General features: G+C 41.1%; 1 protein-coding gene across 5 annotated transcripts in view; it reads left to right on the top strand.

Moving 5' to 3' along the window:
• Positions 1–18,982, top strand: part of LOC134869819 (capping protein, Arp2/3 and myosin-I linker protein 3-like) — a 32,509-nt gene that overhangs the window by 6,566 nt on the left and 6,961 nt on the right. For 4 of the 5 annotated variants that reach the window (XM_063891739.1, XM_063891738.1, XM_063891736.1 and 1 more), the window contains 29 exons: positions 630–969; positions 3,516–3,610; positions 5,958–6,008; positions 6,106–6,165; positions 6,735–6,856; positions 6,972–7,066; positions 7,404–7,474; positions 7,599–7,672; positions 7,751–7,826; positions 7,914–8,002; positions 8,440–8,534; positions 8,637–8,723; positions 9,228–9,337; positions 9,436–9,513; positions 9,634–9,710; positions 10,228–10,332; positions 10,476–10,545; positions 11,824–11,905; positions 12,040–12,136; positions 12,361–12,415; positions 12,909–13,081; positions 13,168–13,236; positions 13,664–13,757; positions 15,401–15,499; positions 15,586–15,705; positions 15,791–15,904; positions 15,985–16,160; positions 16,299–16,386; positions 16,822–16,941. In XM_063891739.1, coding sequence (XP_063747809.1) covers positions 912–969; positions 3,516–3,610; positions 5,958–6,008; positions 6,106–6,165; positions 6,735–6,856; positions 6,972–7,066; positions 7,404–7,474; positions 7,599–7,672; positions 7,751–7,826; positions 7,914–8,002; positions 8,440–8,534; positions 8,637–8,723; positions 9,228–9,337; positions 9,436–9,513; positions 9,634–9,710; positions 10,228–10,332; positions 10,476–10,545; positions 11,824–11,905; positions 12,040–12,136; positions 12,361–12,415; positions 12,909–13,081; positions 13,168–13,236; positions 13,664–13,757; positions 15,401–15,499; positions 15,586–15,705; positions 15,791–15,904; positions 15,985–16,160; positions 16,299–16,386; positions 16,822–16,941 — 2,700 coding nt within the window. In that variant the 5' untranslated portion in view covers positions 630–911. Of the gene's footprint in view, positions 1–629; positions 970–3,515; positions 3,611–5,957; positions 6,009–6,105; positions 6,166–6,734; positions 6,857–6,971; positions 7,067–7,403; positions 7,506–7,598; positions 7,673–7,750; positions 7,827–7,913; positions 8,003–8,439; positions 8,535–8,636; positions 8,724–9,227; positions 9,338–9,435; positions 9,514–9,633; positions 9,711–10,227; positions 10,333–10,475; positions 10,546–11,823; positions 11,906–12,039; positions 12,137–12,360; positions 12,416–12,908; positions 13,082–13,167; positions 13,237–13,663; positions 13,758–15,400; positions 15,500–15,585; positions 15,706–15,790; positions 15,905–15,984; positions 16,161–16,298; positions 16,387–16,821; positions 16,942–18,982 lie in introns of those variants that run through there. The other variant, XM_063891740.1, reaches the window with a different exon arrangement.

The following is an 18,982-nucleotide window of genomic DNA, read 5'->3' as shown; positions in this document are numbered from 1 at the left end:
CTCTGGCAAGCAGTTAACAGGCGGAGCCATTAGACAACATAAACCAGGGGCAACCGGAAAAACATACGTAGATGTGTGATCCCACAAGGCAATAAAACCAATTTACTTTTGACAAACAGTTTAACAGTTTCTTTGTAAAAAATATCTGCCTCTCTGATATCCCTGTAATCATCATGTGTGGCACAAGCAGTAAATGTGTCCTGCTGCAGAGATGTAAGAATTTTTTCTTTATTACTTTAGTCTCTAATTATGCTGCTGATGTTATCCTGGCCTGAGACTAAAGATTATCCATGATGTTCTATGTAAATTGTACTCCACGGTCTATGCATTTATGGTTCCGACCCAAACCCTATTAACTTAGTGAATTTGCTGGCAATGACTTTAAAATATGTAGTTTTGAATGAGACTCAAAAGCAGTTGGATGGAGACTCGTGACATTTTGTACACTTACTTAAAAGAATAATGGCCAAACGATTACTCCTAGGTTGTATTATCCTCATTATATTCTTAAACAAACACAGCATCGGGTTATTTCAGTTTGTCACTGCGTTGTTGCACTTTTTGCATTCAAATCGTAGTGAATTGTCAATGAATTTCTATCTTGTGAATGCCCTTGTGCTTTTTCCCAGATAACCACATCTTGCTCATTATCGCTCCAACCCCCGCCCACTCCTCATCACTCTGCCCCTCCCTCCACCTCCCGTCGCTCCCACATCAAGCCTCCCTACATCCACAGGGTTTCTTCCAGGAAGCGTGTCGGGCAGTCGGATGCTCTGCTGGAATGCCTGGGAGAGAGACCATCCTTTTTCTCCATTTCTGAGAGAGAGAGCGAGAGAGAGAGAGGGGGAGAGAGAGAGCCAGTGGGGAGGAGAGGAGAGGAGGAGGGGTTGCAAAAGGAAAGAGGATCAGACATGGCTTCTAAAGAGATCACTGCTTTTGGTTTCGTAAGTGTGAGCAAAGATATCTCAGGTGGGTAACGACTGCTGCTCGGTTATTTGGGCTCCGTGTTGTGTCTTGTTGCAGGTTGTTACCGCGGACACCCTCGGCGTGTCTGCGTAAGGTTGGGATGCTTTTTCTCCGCGCGTCTGCAACCCGAGCAGACGCATTGGATGATAGTGAGGAGCTACACCTTTACATTTTGTCCTGTGGCTTTCCGGGGCTGCTTTGTCCTTCATGGTGCAATCAGTTATTGTGCAGATGAATAATTTACACTGAAGAGGGAAATAGCCTACACCTTGTTTTACATGTACCCCCTCGGGTAAAATCAGGTAATGAAAAGCCCAGCCTTAGGCCAGAGAGGAAAAGGGGCGTTGTGGAAATGATGGTGTGTACTCTTGGGTTTGAAAGCGATTTCAATTTTGCACGTTTTTCTTTTTTTTTCTTTTCTTTTTTTTTAAACCAACAAACCTGTCTCAGAATATGATTACCTTTCTAAACCTCTCCCCTGGAGTGTTTTATCTTTGTTTTTCTGCTGCCTAATCAGCTAGAGTGCTAAAGGCTAATGATTACCAGCGTGCGTGTGTGCGTGCGAAAGTGAACAGAGAGGGACTGATGGCAGATGTTCGCTGTATCTTGCCAACAAAAATGCATAAGCTAAACCAACCCGCGACAGAATGCACAAATATTTATGCGTTTTTATCTCAAACAGCAACAGCTTACACATGCCAAAGTCACAGCACAGCAACGCACGCGCACAAATGCACACACTGAGCACATGCTCGTGTGTATCAAGGACTTTACCGCTGCGTTAATTACTCCTAATGGCTCTATTAGGCGCACTGTGATGATGATTAATCCTGTGGGGTCCCTGCCTCCTCCTTCAGTCACCTGCCGGGCGGCTGCACCTCCTCCTCGTGCACCTTTCTGCACTGACCGACTGACTGACTGACTGACAGGAGGAGCACTGAAGGGGCCCCTAAACAACCTGAATATGACCTCAATTCTGATTTGGATGGATTATTTGTATAGTTTCAGATTTAATCAGATTAACTATTAACTAAACTAGTGATCCTTGTGATTCTAACAGCTGATGTATTTCTTTTTCGTAACATACCGCCTAATACTACAATATACTTTAGAAAAGAGGAAAGGGATTCTTATTTTTACTTATTATCTTAAAGAAGCAATACTACGATAGCTTTTTAAAATTATTTGAACTTCTAAAAGAACAAAAGCGTTATCAGCTAAATGGATGTAATGTGTATGTGTCAAAAATGTTTCCATGTTTTGAAGCACAAGGGACCGTGTCAGTGTCATAATACTACATTACAAGATTTGTATCAATATATATAAAGTAAGTATTCCAGACGATATGTTAGAGTTATGTGCACCAAAAGATGGATAAACACTGGTGCATGGAGAGAAAAAGTTGCTTTACTCTCCGGTGTGACTGTATCAACACCACTGACAAATCCCAGCGTCTTGGATGTAGTATTGATTTTCTCATAAACCCATCAGTCTGGAAAGCTGTGCAGCGTCAGTAATGGAGAGGCTGAATCGTATAATTCCTGCTAGCGACTGTATGTTTCTGTGATGTGTCGCTGCCGTGTGTTCCCACCCGGGTGAGACTCTTCCTCTGGCATGACAGGCTGTGCTTGTACCATATAGGTTAGGGGTAACAGTACTGACAGTGATGCTGTTTGACAGGAACAGCTCTCAGTGAATCATAAACACTGTTGCTCCTATGTGTCATGTTGCTCTCGTTAGGACGAAAATGACACTAAAGCATGTTGTGAATAGTTTTGATGATGCCAGAAGATATAGGGTAGGTCTGTGAATGCACTGGGCTGAACTCCTAGAGGGATAGAGGAATAAAACTGTTGTATTTCTTAATCTGTGTGTCATCCATACAATCCAGACTGGTTCCCACCAAATGTCAGTCATTATACAGTAGTAGCATGCAGATTGAATTGTATTGCATGTAAAAGGTTTGTAATGTATTTAAAATCTTCAGGATGAATACAGACATAAAAGTTCATTAGATTATTTTATCATCTGAAATGACACAATGCTCTTCAAATGACAAGACCGACATTTCCTTCAGATAAACAAATAAATGCAGGGCTGCACATCTAAGGTTAAGTTGATTTAGAGTGCAGTTTGATTTTTACTAATTTGATTTGATCTGGAATGACCAAACTGCTCATTTGGATGCTTTTGAACTATTTTTAGAGAATTGAAAGGAGTTTTATTAGAAGTTTGACTGTATTCAGATGACAGGAAATGAGCTAAAGATAGATTGAGAATGATATTCACCAACATCCCTGGCCGGTCTCATATCAGATATATAACAGTTAATGGTCAGTATCTTAAACCCTGAAACACTGTGGTGTCCCTGTTTTGCACCATGTACTAACAATATGTGGACTTAGCAAATATCTTCTAGTGTTTTTAAAGTTTTTTCTCTTCAACAAATCAACTAGCCGCAGATAACCAACAGTAAACACAACTATTCCTATTTTAGTAAAACTAATATATTTTAACATAATATTTCTACTTGTGTTTTTCATCCACAGAAAGCATCAAGAAGATTATCGATAAATCATCCATCAAGTTTATTTATGGAATCAAGCTTGATGCCAAAAATGGAAAAACAGAGGACAGGATACTGGTAAGCTGCTGCTTTCCATCTGTTCGCTGAGGGTTTTAAATGGGTCTTTGTACAACTCTAACACTGGGTTTCTGAAGTAAAGAAGAACTATTTATTATGCCCTATAAGCAGTCTGATACCTGCACCATGTATGTACAGTATCTTTGATGTTAACTCCCACTGGAATGTTAATTGATCTCTTCCACAGTGCTGACACCAATGACAGCACTGGTAGAGGGTCGGTATGATTTATCACTGAGACTGCACATCATTAACAAACTGCATGATAACTGCCCGCTGTCTTCTATGTCTGTTGTTGGCAGAATGAATATTGGATAGACCGTATCTGTGGGAGCGGCTGTGCATACCTCTGTGTCTACTGTTGAGGCAGTGGGGGGGCTGAGCAGCTCACAGCCTTTGATTCTGGTGTGCTTTCATCAGAGAGTATGGGACAGAGATGTGACATCTCTTTTTGAGTGAGTGAAGCTCAGCCAGCTATCGGGATACATCTGGGGCAATCAGCTCTTACATTATGGACCAGAAGTCTTATAGGACCCTGAAAGGAGGAAGCTTTTATTTGCACAATGCGGTGGACTTATATATGTGCATGAAAGCACACACAGATCACATATTGTGTATATACAGTACAACAGCTTTTATTGATTGAAAGCTCCTTTAAGTGCAGCAAATAAAGCACATGTCTATAGACGCAAGATATTTTCCGATTCCCAGGCCAACTGTGAGGAATTCAGTGTAGTTTTAACACAGTTGTCCTTCCACTCTATGGATGCTTTAATGATTCATCGTGTGGTGAGGAGGAGAGTTTCTGCATGTATGGTCTTTGATATTCAGACACTTTGACATGTCTATCTGTCGGGAACATTTTTCCAATAACCTTTTTTCAATCCATGTCTCATTTACTGCTCCCTCTTAAAAGCTGAACTGGAAAGAGTCCTTGCTCCTGCTAGATGCGCATAGGGGACGGAAAAGACATTGGAGCCTGATCAAACGTGCTGGGTTACAGTTTTGAATGAAAGCAGTGCTTAAACATGTTAAGGTTTTAAATCGAAGCCTTGTTTGTTTATTTTTTATTGTTTTATCTTGATTTATTTCAGAGGCGTCAACAAGAGAAGATTAGACTATCTGTCCTGTTTCAGCCCTCTTGCTTAATTTTACACCGCCATAAGCATGATGTGTTTGTGGTCCCTCTTTGATGTGGGTTACTCGGATATGTCTCTCTCACTCCCATACTGCAGCAGCATGATTGTCTTGTTTACTCTTATACTCTCTAAACTAATTCACCGTAATACAATCTGGTTTTCTTAATCAATTCCTTCAGTCAGTCTTTGTAGTGATTGCAGAACCTCCTCTCTCCCTCACACACATTTTGAGGGACTTCATTTCCAACTCCTCACATGCTGCGTGGGTGTTGGTGCTGTCAGTGTGGGGTTCTGACAGGCCTGTGTCAAGCTCCTCTCTCCAAAAAACACAACATTGGAGTGAGAGAGCTGTAATTTAATTACCACTCTTCATTTGGGAGAGACATATGGAGGGGGGGGCTCTGTCCTGAGGGAGTGTTTTACCAGAGCCATAGAAAAGAATTGAGTAAATGATTGGGAGTGACGGAGCAGAAGAGGAGAAGAAAAAGAGCCAAGGGCAGAACTCTGGGGCTGGTGGAGAGCAGCGAAATGCCAAACAATCCCTGCACGTTTGTTTACTGTGATGGAGAGAGACACTGACTTTTTTAGGGTATGCTTGCAACAAAAAGAAATTGCGGCTCATGAACAAGCATCGGGAGCAGAATCAGATTAATCCAAAAGTTGCATGACACATGCTGGGAATGAGTGGATACAGGCATGGAAAACTGCGTTTGCTCTTGACCCAGCATAACCGGCATTTTTGGCTCAGCAAAAGACTCGAAGGAAAACATAATTTACTCCTGAGAATAGATGGTCCTTTCCTTTAAATTCTGATATTAAAGATCTGGGGAGATGCCGAATGACCAGAAATGATTGCCTGCTGAGCCCAGAGCTACACTACATGTCTTAAATCTAATGTATGAGTCACTTTCATGTTTGCCCACAGCAGAGGTAATGTCATTTTAACTAAATTACATCTAGTATTTGTGAGAATGTGATTAAAATGTAGCAACATGCCGTCATTCCTCAGCCTCTACAGTATGTCAATCTATTAATGTTAGACAACCTATCTCTGACGTCGAGAGCTTTTAGCTCGATCATTACATGAATATGAAAAGGATTTTTTCCCCCCTCATTTCCATGGAAACTCCTGGCAGAATTTCCTCCCCATGGGGATTGTGCCGTGAACTTTCAGTCACACTTAGAGTTTGTTATTTTTCCTTTTTTAGGTCCTCACAACATGGCGTCTTTATTTCCTGGCACCGAAGATTCCCGCTAAGGTACTTCTTACCCCCTTTCCATTTACTGTGCAGTATGAAGCTTTTTCTTTCAAAATGCCTGATGAAATATTTAATGTGACGACTGTCTGAATAACAGGTGGAATCCACATTTAACTTCTTGGAGATTCGAGCTTTGAATTCCCACCCTGATCACCAGGTGAAGTTAAACGAATATTCAGAACTCTGTACGCACTCAGCTCCACTGGTACAGTGTATTGTTTGTGTGAAAAATTGTATAATGGAGTGGTTACATCACTTTGGCCTTCAAGAAATGACAAAAAGCATTTAAAGAAGTGATCGAAACAACTGCAGTGAGATTAGTCAATGTGCTCCTTTTTAACGTTTTCTCTTCTGTGGTTGACTGTGGTGGAAACAAGACCAACTGCTTAGGGACTTTTTAGGGGAGAGAGGCATTTATATTTTAGCCTTTGTTGTCACAAATGATGGTGTTAATGTGCACCACAGGTCATTAAGCTGCACGTTGTTGCAATATTCAATCTCTACGTTTAGGCTACAGTCTGCATGATAAGTTAAAGTTCCCTAGTACTGTACTGTACTAGGGAGAGAGATTTGTGTACTTTTTATACTGTAAGTCAAGGATAGGGTTCAAAATATATTAGTAATGCTGGGCGGTGTGTTGCTTTACATAAAGTGAAATATAAGATCCACCCACTCCTTACCATAATAAATCTCATGCAGTCCTTTACGCTTCCATTTTCTGTGCAGGTTATCATCGACACTGACAAGACCAGCTACTCCTTGAGGTTTGAGTCACGCGACCACCTCAATCATGTGGTCAGCCATATTAATTACGCTCTGTCTCGAATATTCAACAACTCCATTTTTGCGTAAGTATCACAAGGAAAATATCTGAATTCAGCAGTTTGTATCTTTAATTCACGCTTATTAATGACATCACCTGAAGTGAATTATTCCTTATCTTTTGTTCTTTTATCTTTGAAGCCCTTCCATATGTCATTCAGACAGTGACCTTTCTGAGGGCAGCAGGAAGTATTCTCCCAGCTCCGAGACTTCAGTGGAAACCCAGAGGGCATGTGGTAAAAGACACACTATCATCGAAAATGGGAATTTACACACAAGCAGAAATGTGCAGTCACACACACACACACACACACGCCCACACATACACTCACACCGATTAGGGGCATATGCACAACAATTGGCCGTCTGGAGAGGAAGTTGGCTCACAAATTTCACAAATGGTGTCCCAGATGTTCTTTTTAAAGTGCTCTGTCACAGAAATAATTTGGACAAATGTTTCTTTGTGCATTTTCCTGCCTTCTCTCTCTTGTTGTAGCTCAAGGAAGCAGCTGTTCACATCATCTCTGATTCCAATTTCTCCCTCTTGTTTTTCCTACTGCCTACCCCTCTCAGGAGGCTTCTCGGAGACATACGCCGCTCTGTGCGACTATAATGGCATCAGCTGCAAGGAGGAAGTGCAGTGGGTAAGAGCTGTGGGACTGTGCCTGTGTCGCTGTGAGTGCTTTTGAGTGTTACGTACAGCACTGTGCACTAAATGAGGGGGTCATATACTGCAGCAAACAGGCTCATGGGTAATGTTACTCCTAGGATGTGGACACCATCTATCACTCCCAGGACAGCCGAGAGTTCAATCTGCTGGACTTCAGCCACCTGGAGAGCAGGTGAGGGACGAAGAGTGTTCAGACACTATAATCTGCATAATCTGGCGCCTCATTTACTTCAGTTTGGATCTATTGCAGGGATTTGGCGGTTATTGTTGCATCAATGGCATACAACACCTGGTTCACTAAACTGTACTGCAAAGACCTGCGGATAGTAAGTAGGACATTTTAAATTATTAAAAGTGGCGTGAAGCTAAAGCAAGTGAAATGATTCTGTTATAATGTTTCCTTTTTCCTTAAGGGATCAGAGGTGACTGAGCAGGTCCTGCACACGGTCAGCAAATCATCCAGCCTGGAGGAGATCACTCTGGAGAATGCAGGGTTGAAATCGTATGTTTTAGTTTCCTCTGTTCATTTTTTCATCCATTTAATCTTCTGTAAACTCACAGGAGAGCTGCTCAGTCTCTGAAAACAGTTGTATGAAGTGTCTGGGGTTTTGAACGAAGCTCTCTAAAGTCTGAAAAATCTCAGAGGGTTTGAGACTTTGTATTTTCAACAAAGCCTACTTTAGAGCCTTCGCGTTTTCAAAGATGTTAAGATTTACCATTCAGGAGGCTCCAATGAACATCTCTATTAAGCTCGATATGGGAAGTGTCTGAGGTTTTTAGAACTTGCCTTATAGCTTGGATTAATGTCAGAATAAAGTTGGTCTCTGATGCAAAGATTTGAACTCTTATTGTTTAAATCTAGCCTTTGATTCTATATGAAAGATTAATGCTGAATCACTGCAATGTCACTTTAAATTGTTGTGTGTGTTTATTTTACAGAGACTTTCCACAGAAGATGTCAGCTGCACTTTCAGAGAACCCTTCCTCTGTCATCCACTCCCTCAACTTGGCCCACAACTCACTGGACAACCAAGGTGCAAAGACTCTCTTTGGTTGCCTATTTTAATCATTAAATATGGTTATAATAAGATGTCTTCTTAAACTCATTGTTTTTACCTTTTGAATGCATGCTGCAGGAGTGTCCAACTTAATCCAGCAGGTGTGTCGCCTCAGCAAGGGTCTTCGTCTCCTCAACCTCTCCAAGACTTCCCTCACCTCCAAAGGTTTGGGCTCGCCTCTCTCCATTTTCAGCCTTGCCGTTCCTATTAATGGTTCAATAAACTCACCAGAATCAGGTGGAAAATTTGTGACATTAAACCCGTAACAGTGTTTTTGAAGCTGTGGATGATTCAACAGCTCTGGTAATATATAAATGCAGGAGTATAAACCTCCAAAGCCCAAGATGATTCTCCCTCCTGTAGAGCTGTGTTTCATGTTTTGCCTCTGTTATGACTCCATATTGACTTTTGATGTCTTGTGCTGCCCCGCAGGCAGCAAGCCTCCTGTTCCCGTCTCAGCTTAGCGTGTACCCATCTGAGAATTTAAATATTACATTGGAGCAGGGAGATACTATGCACTGCTTCCCATTACAGCCATTGATTCCCGCTGCTGCAGATGTGTATGAATAATTTAAAGGCACAAAATGTTTTGAGAGTGTTCCCCTTCTTTTAATATTGTACAACTTCCTCCTCGTCTTGTCTCTCTCTTTCTTTTTATCCGTCTCTCAGGAGTAGTTTCCCTCTCTCAGGCTCTGTGCTCCAGTGATGAGTACTCTAACTCTCTCCTACACCTGGACCTGAGCAAGAACCCCGGGGTACTCTCGGGGGAAGATTCCTCGGTCAGAAAGCACAACCTATGTGGAAATAAAAACACATTTCTATATTTATACGCCACTTTTCATGCTTTAGTTGACTTCCTCTCTTTTTATATTTCCAGAACTTTTATCTGTTCTTGTCTCAGCCCAACTGCCTGGTCCATTTGGATCTGTCAGGCACAGATTGCTCTGTGGACTCGGTAAGTATTTAATGTCTGGAAACGTTCCAATGTTTATGCGCAACGATGAAAATAAATGCATTTCCCTCTCTGTGCAACGCTCAGCCTTGATTAACCGTTTCCACCCTGTGTCTCATGCAGCTATTTGGGGCTCTTCTGAGGGGGTGTTGCGCTGATCTTTCCTTTCTGAATCTTTCCAAAAATTCCTTCTCCCACAGGTTAGTCATATCTTAAAGATTACCTAAACAATAAAGGTAGCCACAAATCCAAATCTGGGATTATATCATCCTTATTTCATACTAAATGCTCTTATCTTTCATTCTCCTTCAATACCTTGTTCTTTTTTCATATTTATCTTCATCTCTTGCCTAATGGGAATTCAGAAATGAGCTTTGTGGGATTCACTGGTACATTGTGCTGTCTCTCTGTGGGTGTGTCTACTGACGCTTCAAACCAGAACTCCTGGCGCTGTCTGCGTAGATAAGTCTCATGAATATTTATGCAGAAGCTATCTACCATTCGACCCCACTTGCTCCCCCACCCTCTTACTCCAAAGCAATATTCACTCGGATTCCCATTCTGCGACAGTACTCTGCACTCAGCTCTGCTCTCGTATTTAACCACCATGTCAACAATGTGACTTAACCTCTTCTGTGTGGTGGCCTCGATCCCTCCTACTCTCTACTGTCTTGTCTCTTTTTTATATTTAATCTTTTTTTTGTTGGTATGCACTAGGAAAGTGAAGGACACGCTGCCGATGTTTCGTCAGTTCTTCAGCTCGGCCTTCAGCCTCACTTATGTCAGCCTGGCCTCTATGAAGCTGCCCCCTGATGTTCTGAGGTACTCGCCATGTCGCCTCTAATTCTCCATCCAGATCTGTTTCCTTTTATCTAAACCCTTCTACAGTAAAGCACATGAATATCTGCTGTTTCCGCTTCTTATCTGCTCCCCTTTGTTCACTTCTGTCCTTCCTGTCTCCACAGAGCTCTCCTAACAGGGTTAACATCCAATCCTCATATCAATGACCTTCATCTCGACATCAGTGGCTGTGAGGTAAGAGTTCACCTCTACATCTGCATGGGACTCTAAGCTCTAGCTAAAGGGATAGCTCAGAATTTCCTCCTCATCTTACTGGATTTAAGTTTCTATAAAGTATTTAAAATTAAGAGTTCATAATGTGGGCTCATGTAAGAGTCAATATGATTGTTTAATGTGGAAAAAAAGTTCAGAAATGATTCCTAAGTTTGTGGTATGTCACTCATTGTAAACCTGTCGAAAGAAATCTGTGAGACATTCATGTTAATGAATGTGAAGAAAAAAACTTTGTACCTTCAGAAAAGTATGAAGTCTGAATAAAATGATGAGGTAACACAAGGCTCTAAACTATGTCTGAAACACAAAGTTCCCACACTCTGATTGACACTGAAGTCACACATCAGACGACACATTCAAGTCACAAGTACAACGATTGGCACTGCTTTCACATCTGAAGGGAAGTCCACAAATCCTCATGACTGATACAGTTTGTACAATTTCTTTCAGTCTTTATACATCATTTAGTGTTTTGAATGTAAGCTTTTTAATACAGGTTAGTGAAGAACACTGTACAACTACAATGACTACAGTGACTTGTAATGCAAAGGTATTAATGGGCCTTATTTAATCTCATATTAATTTACCTCACTGGCAAGGGACCGATTTTTGATCATTTACCTGATTAAAGTAGCAATCCTGCCATTGCATGCACCTTGAAGTAAAATGACCGTATTCAAATAGTAGGACTGCAGGAGTAATGTCAGCTAAATTCAAGTGACTTACGCTTCAATTTGTGAGCAACATTTTCTTTTTGAGTCTGATTTGAGGTTGTGCTTAATTTAGTAAGTGAGTTAAGGATTGAAGCCTGGTTTAACTGCAACATACTTTTTAATTTGCATATATTTAAACATGCTCATTTTACCACTTAGCAGTTCTTTCCAACATCCTATCAATTGCTGTTAATGTGCACCCAGAGCTTTGATGATTAAAACAGCTCTACCAGTGTATTAGGATATTTATATATTTACTTGTTAAAGCGTAAAAGCGCTGAGTCAACAAAATGTGTTTTCCCTACCACTGAGCAGAGCTGCTGCAGATCACAGGCAAGGCAGCGTACCGTTCAACATTCACACTGCTGGCAGTAAGGAGATAGATTTGCCATTATATTGCAGAGACATACAAAAAGCCATTAATAATCTGCCTCAATGTGGAGAAATAGAAGAACTCATCAAAGAATAAAATGACAGGGATTCATGCCCCTTTCTCTTCGTTCATTCCCTCTTTTTCTGTCTCCAGCTAAGGTCTGCAGGAGCTGCTGTTATCCAGGAGCTGTTCCCCAGGGTTTCCTCTATCGGCACTCTGGATATCTCTGACAACGGTACAGTGGCACGCTTCACCACATCTCTCTGTGACCTTGACTCTTTGTCCTAGGGCAGGCAAGGCTTGAGTGGGATGTTAATGAATCCAGCCATGTTGAGCTCTATATATGTGTGTGTGTATGTGTGATGACAGGTCTCGATGCAGACTTGCTCACAGTACTGCCGGCCCTCTCCAGACACCCCTCCCTCAAACACCTTCACCTGGGCAAGAACTTCAACATCAAAAACAGGTGCTGTCGGTGCTCTGTGTCACACTTTGCTGCAGGTGCATGTGTGTGCATGTGTGTGTCCATGAACACAAGGACGCGTGCGATAGATATGCCAGCTTAAATATACATGCCTGTGATTTGACTTCCGTTTTCATAAGAGGCTGCCGCTCCTCGGGAAGACAGCCCGCTGGCAGCAGGAAATGACTCGCGCCAACTCAGCCAGTTGTCTCTGTGTTTGTGTGCAGGGTTCTAGATGAAGTCCTGCAGAAGCTGGTGCAACTCATACAGGAGGAAGAATGTGTGAGTGATAAAAAAAGCAAATCTTGAAAACATACTGGATGATGCAAATATACCAGTATGCTGGCACTAGTTTTACGTCATAATAAACCATCCGAACAATAGATCAGCTGCAAAGACGCAGGAAAGATTTTACGCCATCCATTGTGGAAGGCAAACAATATTGAAGATAACAAAAATGACTTAAGATTTTGTTCCTGGGCTCATCATTTTTCCATTATGTTTCACTGTAGATGTGACACTCTGATATTCATTTTTAATGCCTCTGTAACCCTTGGGGCTATATCACTACACTCATGGTAAATAATTCATACATACATCATGTTAAGTCATGTTGGCGAGCAGTCACATTACGGCGCAGTAAATTTACCACTACACCATCATCTCACGGCCCCACTTCTCTTTCCACTGTTCTCAACTTCGTTTATTTCTACAACCCCCCCCCCCCCCCAACACACACACAAACAGACACACTGACCTTTTGTTTCCTCTCCAGGCCCTGCTGTCTCTGTCCTTAATCGACTCACGCCTGCGCTCTCGGGGGACCGTGCTGGTCAACGCCCTGGGCAGCAACACCTGCCTGAAAAAAGTGGACCTGAGCGGGAACCACATGGACGACATCGGAGCCAAGATGCTGAGCAAAGCCCTGCAAATCAATACTACACTCAGGTGAAGGAAAATGAATGCAGAAACTGTATTTATTTGTTAGATTAACATGCACTTTGCATTAATATCAGCATTCATTTGCCCTGCAGGAGTGTGACATGGGATCGCAACAACACCTCCGCAGCAGGATTTCTAGATGTTGCCCGAGCACTTGAACAGTAAGAGCATCATTTTTATATTCATGCTACAATTCTGTCAATAAACAAGAGGAGATGTTATATATATTTACTGCAAGTAGAGTGTTGAATTTTAGAAAGTGATATATGTTCCTTCTTTTTAAGAGCTTTTGAAACATTGGTGGGTGGATGTTGACTGAGCGAATTGTTGCTTTCCACTTTACTATCCTAAATGGTACAGGCTTGCCTTTAGGCTAAGGATGATATGGTTGCAAATATGAAAGTATTACTCATTCGTCGCATGGCATAGGCTAGAGGGTATTTTAGGATGACCTCTGTCCATTGGGGATATTAGCCTTAACCAACCCTCGAATCTGTAACCTACTTTATTTTTTCTCTGTGGTGCTTCACTGTCTCTTTCAATAACTTTACCCTTCCTCTGTCCCTTCCTCTTTCTGCTTCCTCTAAGTAACTTTATCCTGCAGTACATGCCTCTACCCCTAAGTGACATCAGCCAGGCATACCGCAGCGCCCCCGAGAGGACAGAGCAGGCACTGACCAAGGTTGGCAATCAGAGACAAGCCACTGACACAGTCCTTGTCAGGAATGAAAACTTAAATTCAACAGATTAAACTAAAACTGTAAGATTTGATTAACTGTTTATATGTTTTTCAATCAATTGCTTTCAAACTATTAATTCTTCAACGGCTTTGGACCAGAATTCAGAACAAGAAACTGTATCCAAAAATATATATTCTTTTCAAACAAAAACATGTAAAATCTGGTAGATATCCCATCTAGAGTTATCCCACTGCTGTGTAAATCAACACACCTCCACATGTAACATTGTGATTGTCTGAAATGTACAGAGGCCCTGTTTTCCCCAAGCATTTCAGATCATCAGCCTCATGTCAACATGATGTTGAGGCGTAGGAAGTAGGTATTTCTTTACAACTAGCTACCTTAAATGTTCCCAAAGAAGCACTTAAAGCTACAATCGTTATTTTTTCAAGAACAGTGTATCAAATGACATTGTGTCCCATGTTGAATCTCTTTGGTCGCTACCAACCCGTGCGGGAAATAACGGGCTCTTTAGCTGCTACAAGCTCTGCTATTTTATTCAGCACTCTGCTAAATGTGTCTGTCTGCTGTTCAGTGCTGAGGAGGTTTTGCACTAGGTTTATAGAGTGTTTATTCTTGAAATAGCTGCCTGCTGCGGCTGAAAAACAATACTGAGAGCAGAAAGAGGGAACCCAAACAGTAAAGCTGCAGCGGCACAGCTAAACAGTGATCTGAAACTTGCTATAAAGTGGAGACAAGCTGCAGAGAGCAGAGTCTTGGAAAAAAATATATAATCAAATGACAATTATAATTACAATCGCTAACGATAAAACGGAAGCTTAATTGCCAATAATCAGTCAGAGCTTGCTGCACTTAAAGATTCAAATTAAAGTAAGTTTAAGGAAGTTAACTTTGATCAATTGAGTTGTGCTTGCAGGCAGACTGTTCTTTAAAAAGTACACATTTAAACTGATCAACATTGTTTTAAGAAAAAGAAGATATGGAAACTGAAACATCAGGAAAGTTACATTTTTGCAGGGTGAGATTAATAATTTATTCCCGGTTTACGATTCTTTTTAATATTGCTGCAAATATTTAAAAATAGAACAACTCCAGTTGCCTACATCTTTCTCCATATTAGTGCTGCAGTCCTTTCTGAAGTTTTTACTGCCTGACTGCCTTTTTATTAAGTATTTAATTATACTTTTTTTCCTTTTTTGCTAGTTTCTTATTTCTACTTTGAATATTTGTCATTTAACCCCAAACGCTACACTAGAGACTCAAGTAAATTAACCAAAACAAAACAACATTAAGGAAACTTGTGGTTTGCAGAATCTGCTGTTAGCCTCATACAACTGGGAATAAGGTGCTTGTAGAGCTGTGTTCATTTCTGCAACAATGGTTTTAAGAGGGTAAGTAAGACAGATTTTACAAACATCTCAGCCTCGAGAGGTTTTTGGGAAATAGGGCAAAAACACTTGACAACCAAAATCATACAGCCGCCTCTCCTCTGCATCCTTTTCTCTGCTTTATTGCACTTTATTTCCTCAACAATCTGTCTGTTGCATCATTGCCTCATTTTTTCCATCTGCTCTCTTTAGTGTTTTTGTAGCCAGTTTATTTGACTCACTTTTCTCCCTCCCAGATCCAGCGCTCTCTTGTGAGGAACAACCAGACTCAGCGCTTCTCTCAGAGGCAGGCTCTGCGGCTGCACCAAGGCCTGGTCACTAGCACTTCCGAACAGGTAGCACCCGCTCGTCTCGCCTTATGTTAATGAGTATTTTATTTACGATTGCTCTCTTAACACTCCCCCGCCTGTCTGTTTCCAAGGTGATGGAGCGCCTCTGCGTGCGTGTCCAGCAGCAGGTGTGTGTGTTACGAGGTGTCGGAGAGATGGAGGAGATTCAAGCTGCTAAACAAGTGTTAAAAGAGGCCAGGAACTCCCGTGCTGTGAGTGATGTGAAATGTGTGAGCGTACTATATGCATGACTGTTACTCTGAGATGTAAATATGTATTTTCTCTACTCCTTTTAAGCTATACCCTTCACTGTGTGAGCTGGCTCATGTGCTGTCTGTGGACGGGCCAGTGCGGCAGAGACTGGACTCTCTGGCTGGAGAACTGGCCAAAGCTGCAGACAAGGAACTGCAGGTATGTCTAACAGCCTTTCAACACCATCGCTCTCTCTCTCGAACTAGACATGCTTTACTGATCGCTGACATCCATTGCAGGTGATCGTGGACTCCATGGTGTCCCTTTGTCGTGAGCTCTGCCCTATATCTTCTTCCGCGGCAGAGAGGCTGAGTCCTCCACTATCATCTGTCTCCGAGCGCGTGTCCATCCCTCGCTCTGCCATCCGGACAGCTCTGATGGAAAGAGCGGCGCAGGACATCCACCGTGCCTTAGAGTAAGACACAGATGTGGAAAAGCAGAAGGGGAGAGCAGCAATAAAGGGTTTAATTTGATAACTATGTCATTGATTTCTTCTTACTTCGCCAAACTTCTTTCCGTCCATCTCCCTCTCCCCTAACACAATCTTTTGCAGGGAAGTGAAGCTGTCTGTGGTTTCTTATCTCACAAACTCCATCGTTGACCAGATCCTGCAGGAGCTCTACGCTACCCATAAGACCCTGGTAAATATAGCAATAACTTTATTTGTGTGACACATTTCATGCCAAGCTGCAGTCCAAAGTGCTCAAGATGAAAATAAACTATTAGCAATAGTGAGAGAAAAACAAGGGTCTATTTTTGGCAATTTCCAAAGATAAAAATTATGTTGTTGTGACCCTTTTTTAAATGACTAATCCAATTATTCATAGTCTAAAATAGCTCCTAGATCTGTGTTTTTGATTTGACATGCTAGCAAACACTGACTGCAATGTTTGTGCTTTTGAACTTACAAATAGAGTTTTTGTTTTATGCTAATTTCTTTAAAAAAATGAATGTTTTACTGATCCAGATGTTAACATCAGTAAGACGGGAGTAAAACGCAATCGTAAGATATTTTGTGTCCGAGGCAAAGAGCTGAACTGGACGACAAAGGGACTAAAGAGCGTTTTCTTTCTCAGAATCGGCAAATGTCTCATTTTAAACGCTGGGACGGGACATGTGAGGATGGGACGGGCTGGAGGTTCAACAGACACAGAGACTCTCTGGACATCACAGATGAGGAGTTCAGCACCAGCATAGTGAGTGTGAATATACAAACTCATGTTGTCTTTTGTAGTGACTGGGGTTTTTTTGGGATGATATCCATCTTTCCATTTGTCCTATAGTATCTGTGGTATAGTTGAATGCCAAGACTTCACATTATGGATTATGGATTTTAAATCCTGATTAAAACACTGATGATTTGAGCAGATTTGTTCCACATAGAAAACAAAGATTGTTAGTTTAAATTAACAATACCAGAGCAGAGATGGGTGTATGTCAGTGTCAGATGAGATAATACAATATTTACAGTGATCTGTACAAGTGAAAGTGCCTGACGGGAAGGTAAGAGAGGAAGATGTCAGAAATGAGGAGCTTCACATTGAAATATTGTGATTTAAGTCAGATTCTTACTCGTCATACTCATTTTAGTCACTATCACATATTGTAACTCTGGATTATATGTCTTTCAAATATTTAGTCCTTTTATATTTACCTTTTAAAGTATTGAACCAATTGTCATTGTCTTACAATATGGGGGAAACTATGCCGTACAGTTCATTTCATTGGAAGTTGTAGTGCAGAAATCTCTGTGTGATGGTCAAAGTATATTCAAATACATTTAAAAGGATTTTGCTTCAAAATAAAAGAATTAGCTCAAAAATGTTAGATTTTTTTTCTATCACTTCCATATCACTTTTTAAAAATGTCCATTTTTGGGTTTGGGGTTTTGTCAACTTCCCATAAGTGGTACTAGTTTGACTTTTTTTTGGTATATATCGTTACAATCTTAATGAGTTATCGCCAGGCCTGGTTCAATCTTCCATTACTATGTCTGGCATTAACAGTCTAGCTATTGGTGTAGGTTATTTTATTGGATTGAAGGACCTTAGACATTTGTTGGTTTTTAGTCTTATACCCATCAATGAATATGTCGACTATACTATAGCTGCTCTCCTCCGCTTGGTTACCAAAGCAATATAATTGGGCAGCACTTATAACCAAAAAGTGCCGCTTCAGTTATGGATGGCTGTATTGATGGATTTTCCTTTGGGTTCTGGCATTTGAAATATTACACTGACTTTCTTGACAGACCAACCAAAGGTCAACATTTGAACTCCTCCACTGGAGACGTTTCAACAATACTTTGATTGATGATGTATTGTCACCTCCACTGTGGTCTGGCCTTTGGAAGCTTTCACTGGAGTGGTTTGATTAAAAGCCTACAAATCCTTCACACTTACCTACAAAACAGCCTGTTTTTCTATAGATTTTCGATGTTCTACCTGCTATAATTTTCTTTATCGCCAAGCAGCTCAATAGTCACGACATATCATCAAACAGTTTCTCTGACATTATCTCAACTATCTGACATAAACTCAAGTCCCTCCTCATAGTAATAGGTTTAGTCATTACCCTCTAATACACCTCTAGCCTTAATGTCTTCTTTAAAACCTGACGGGAATTCCCCTGACTCAAAGTTTAAAATGATTTGTGTCCAATCTCCCAATTTATTTTTGGGGAAAAGCTGTGGGGTCTCCCAGCTGCAGCCTATTAAATTAACCTTGGTTTGTTCATAACATTTTTTAATCAGTTTTTATCTGGATTGAGGGAGTTAAAGAGCTCTGAATCAGCCTTTTTAATGATCTCGAATAACCTGCTCTTAGCCCTGTTGGTGAAAGGACTATTTTAGTATTTATTACCTATTGCCTTGTACAGTATCCCCTTTGGACTATAACGAGTATAATGTATACCAAGTTAACAATATCTGTATAGCTTTAACAGTTTGACCAATTTAAATTCTGACCTGATGATGTTGCTTGATTATAAAAGAGGATCACCCAAGGGACACTTGTAAGTCTAACAAATGAAATGACAATTGATCTTACTATTGTGGAGACATTTCCCTAAAAAGCACAAATGTGATCAAAATTGTGGCGCTACAGGAAAATACTTGGGACCATCGAAGTCTCAGACTCATTCCCTCGGCAACATGATCATCTGTAAAGAATTTCACAGCGATCTATCCAATAATTGTTTATATATTGGACAAAAGTGGTGGACTGACTGACTCCTAGT

The sequence above is a fragment of the Eleginops maclovinus genome, chromosome 9 (assembly GCF_036324505.1).
Source record: "Eleginops maclovinus isolate JMC-PN-2008 ecotype Puerto Natales chromosome 9, JC_Emac_rtc_rv5, whole genome shotgun sequence".
In the NCBI taxonomy this organism is placed as follows: domain Eukaryota; kingdom Metazoa; phylum Chordata; class Actinopteri; order Perciformes; family Eleginopidae; genus Eleginops; species Eleginops maclovinus.
This window is presented reverse-complemented; position numbering and strand designations above follow the sequence as displayed.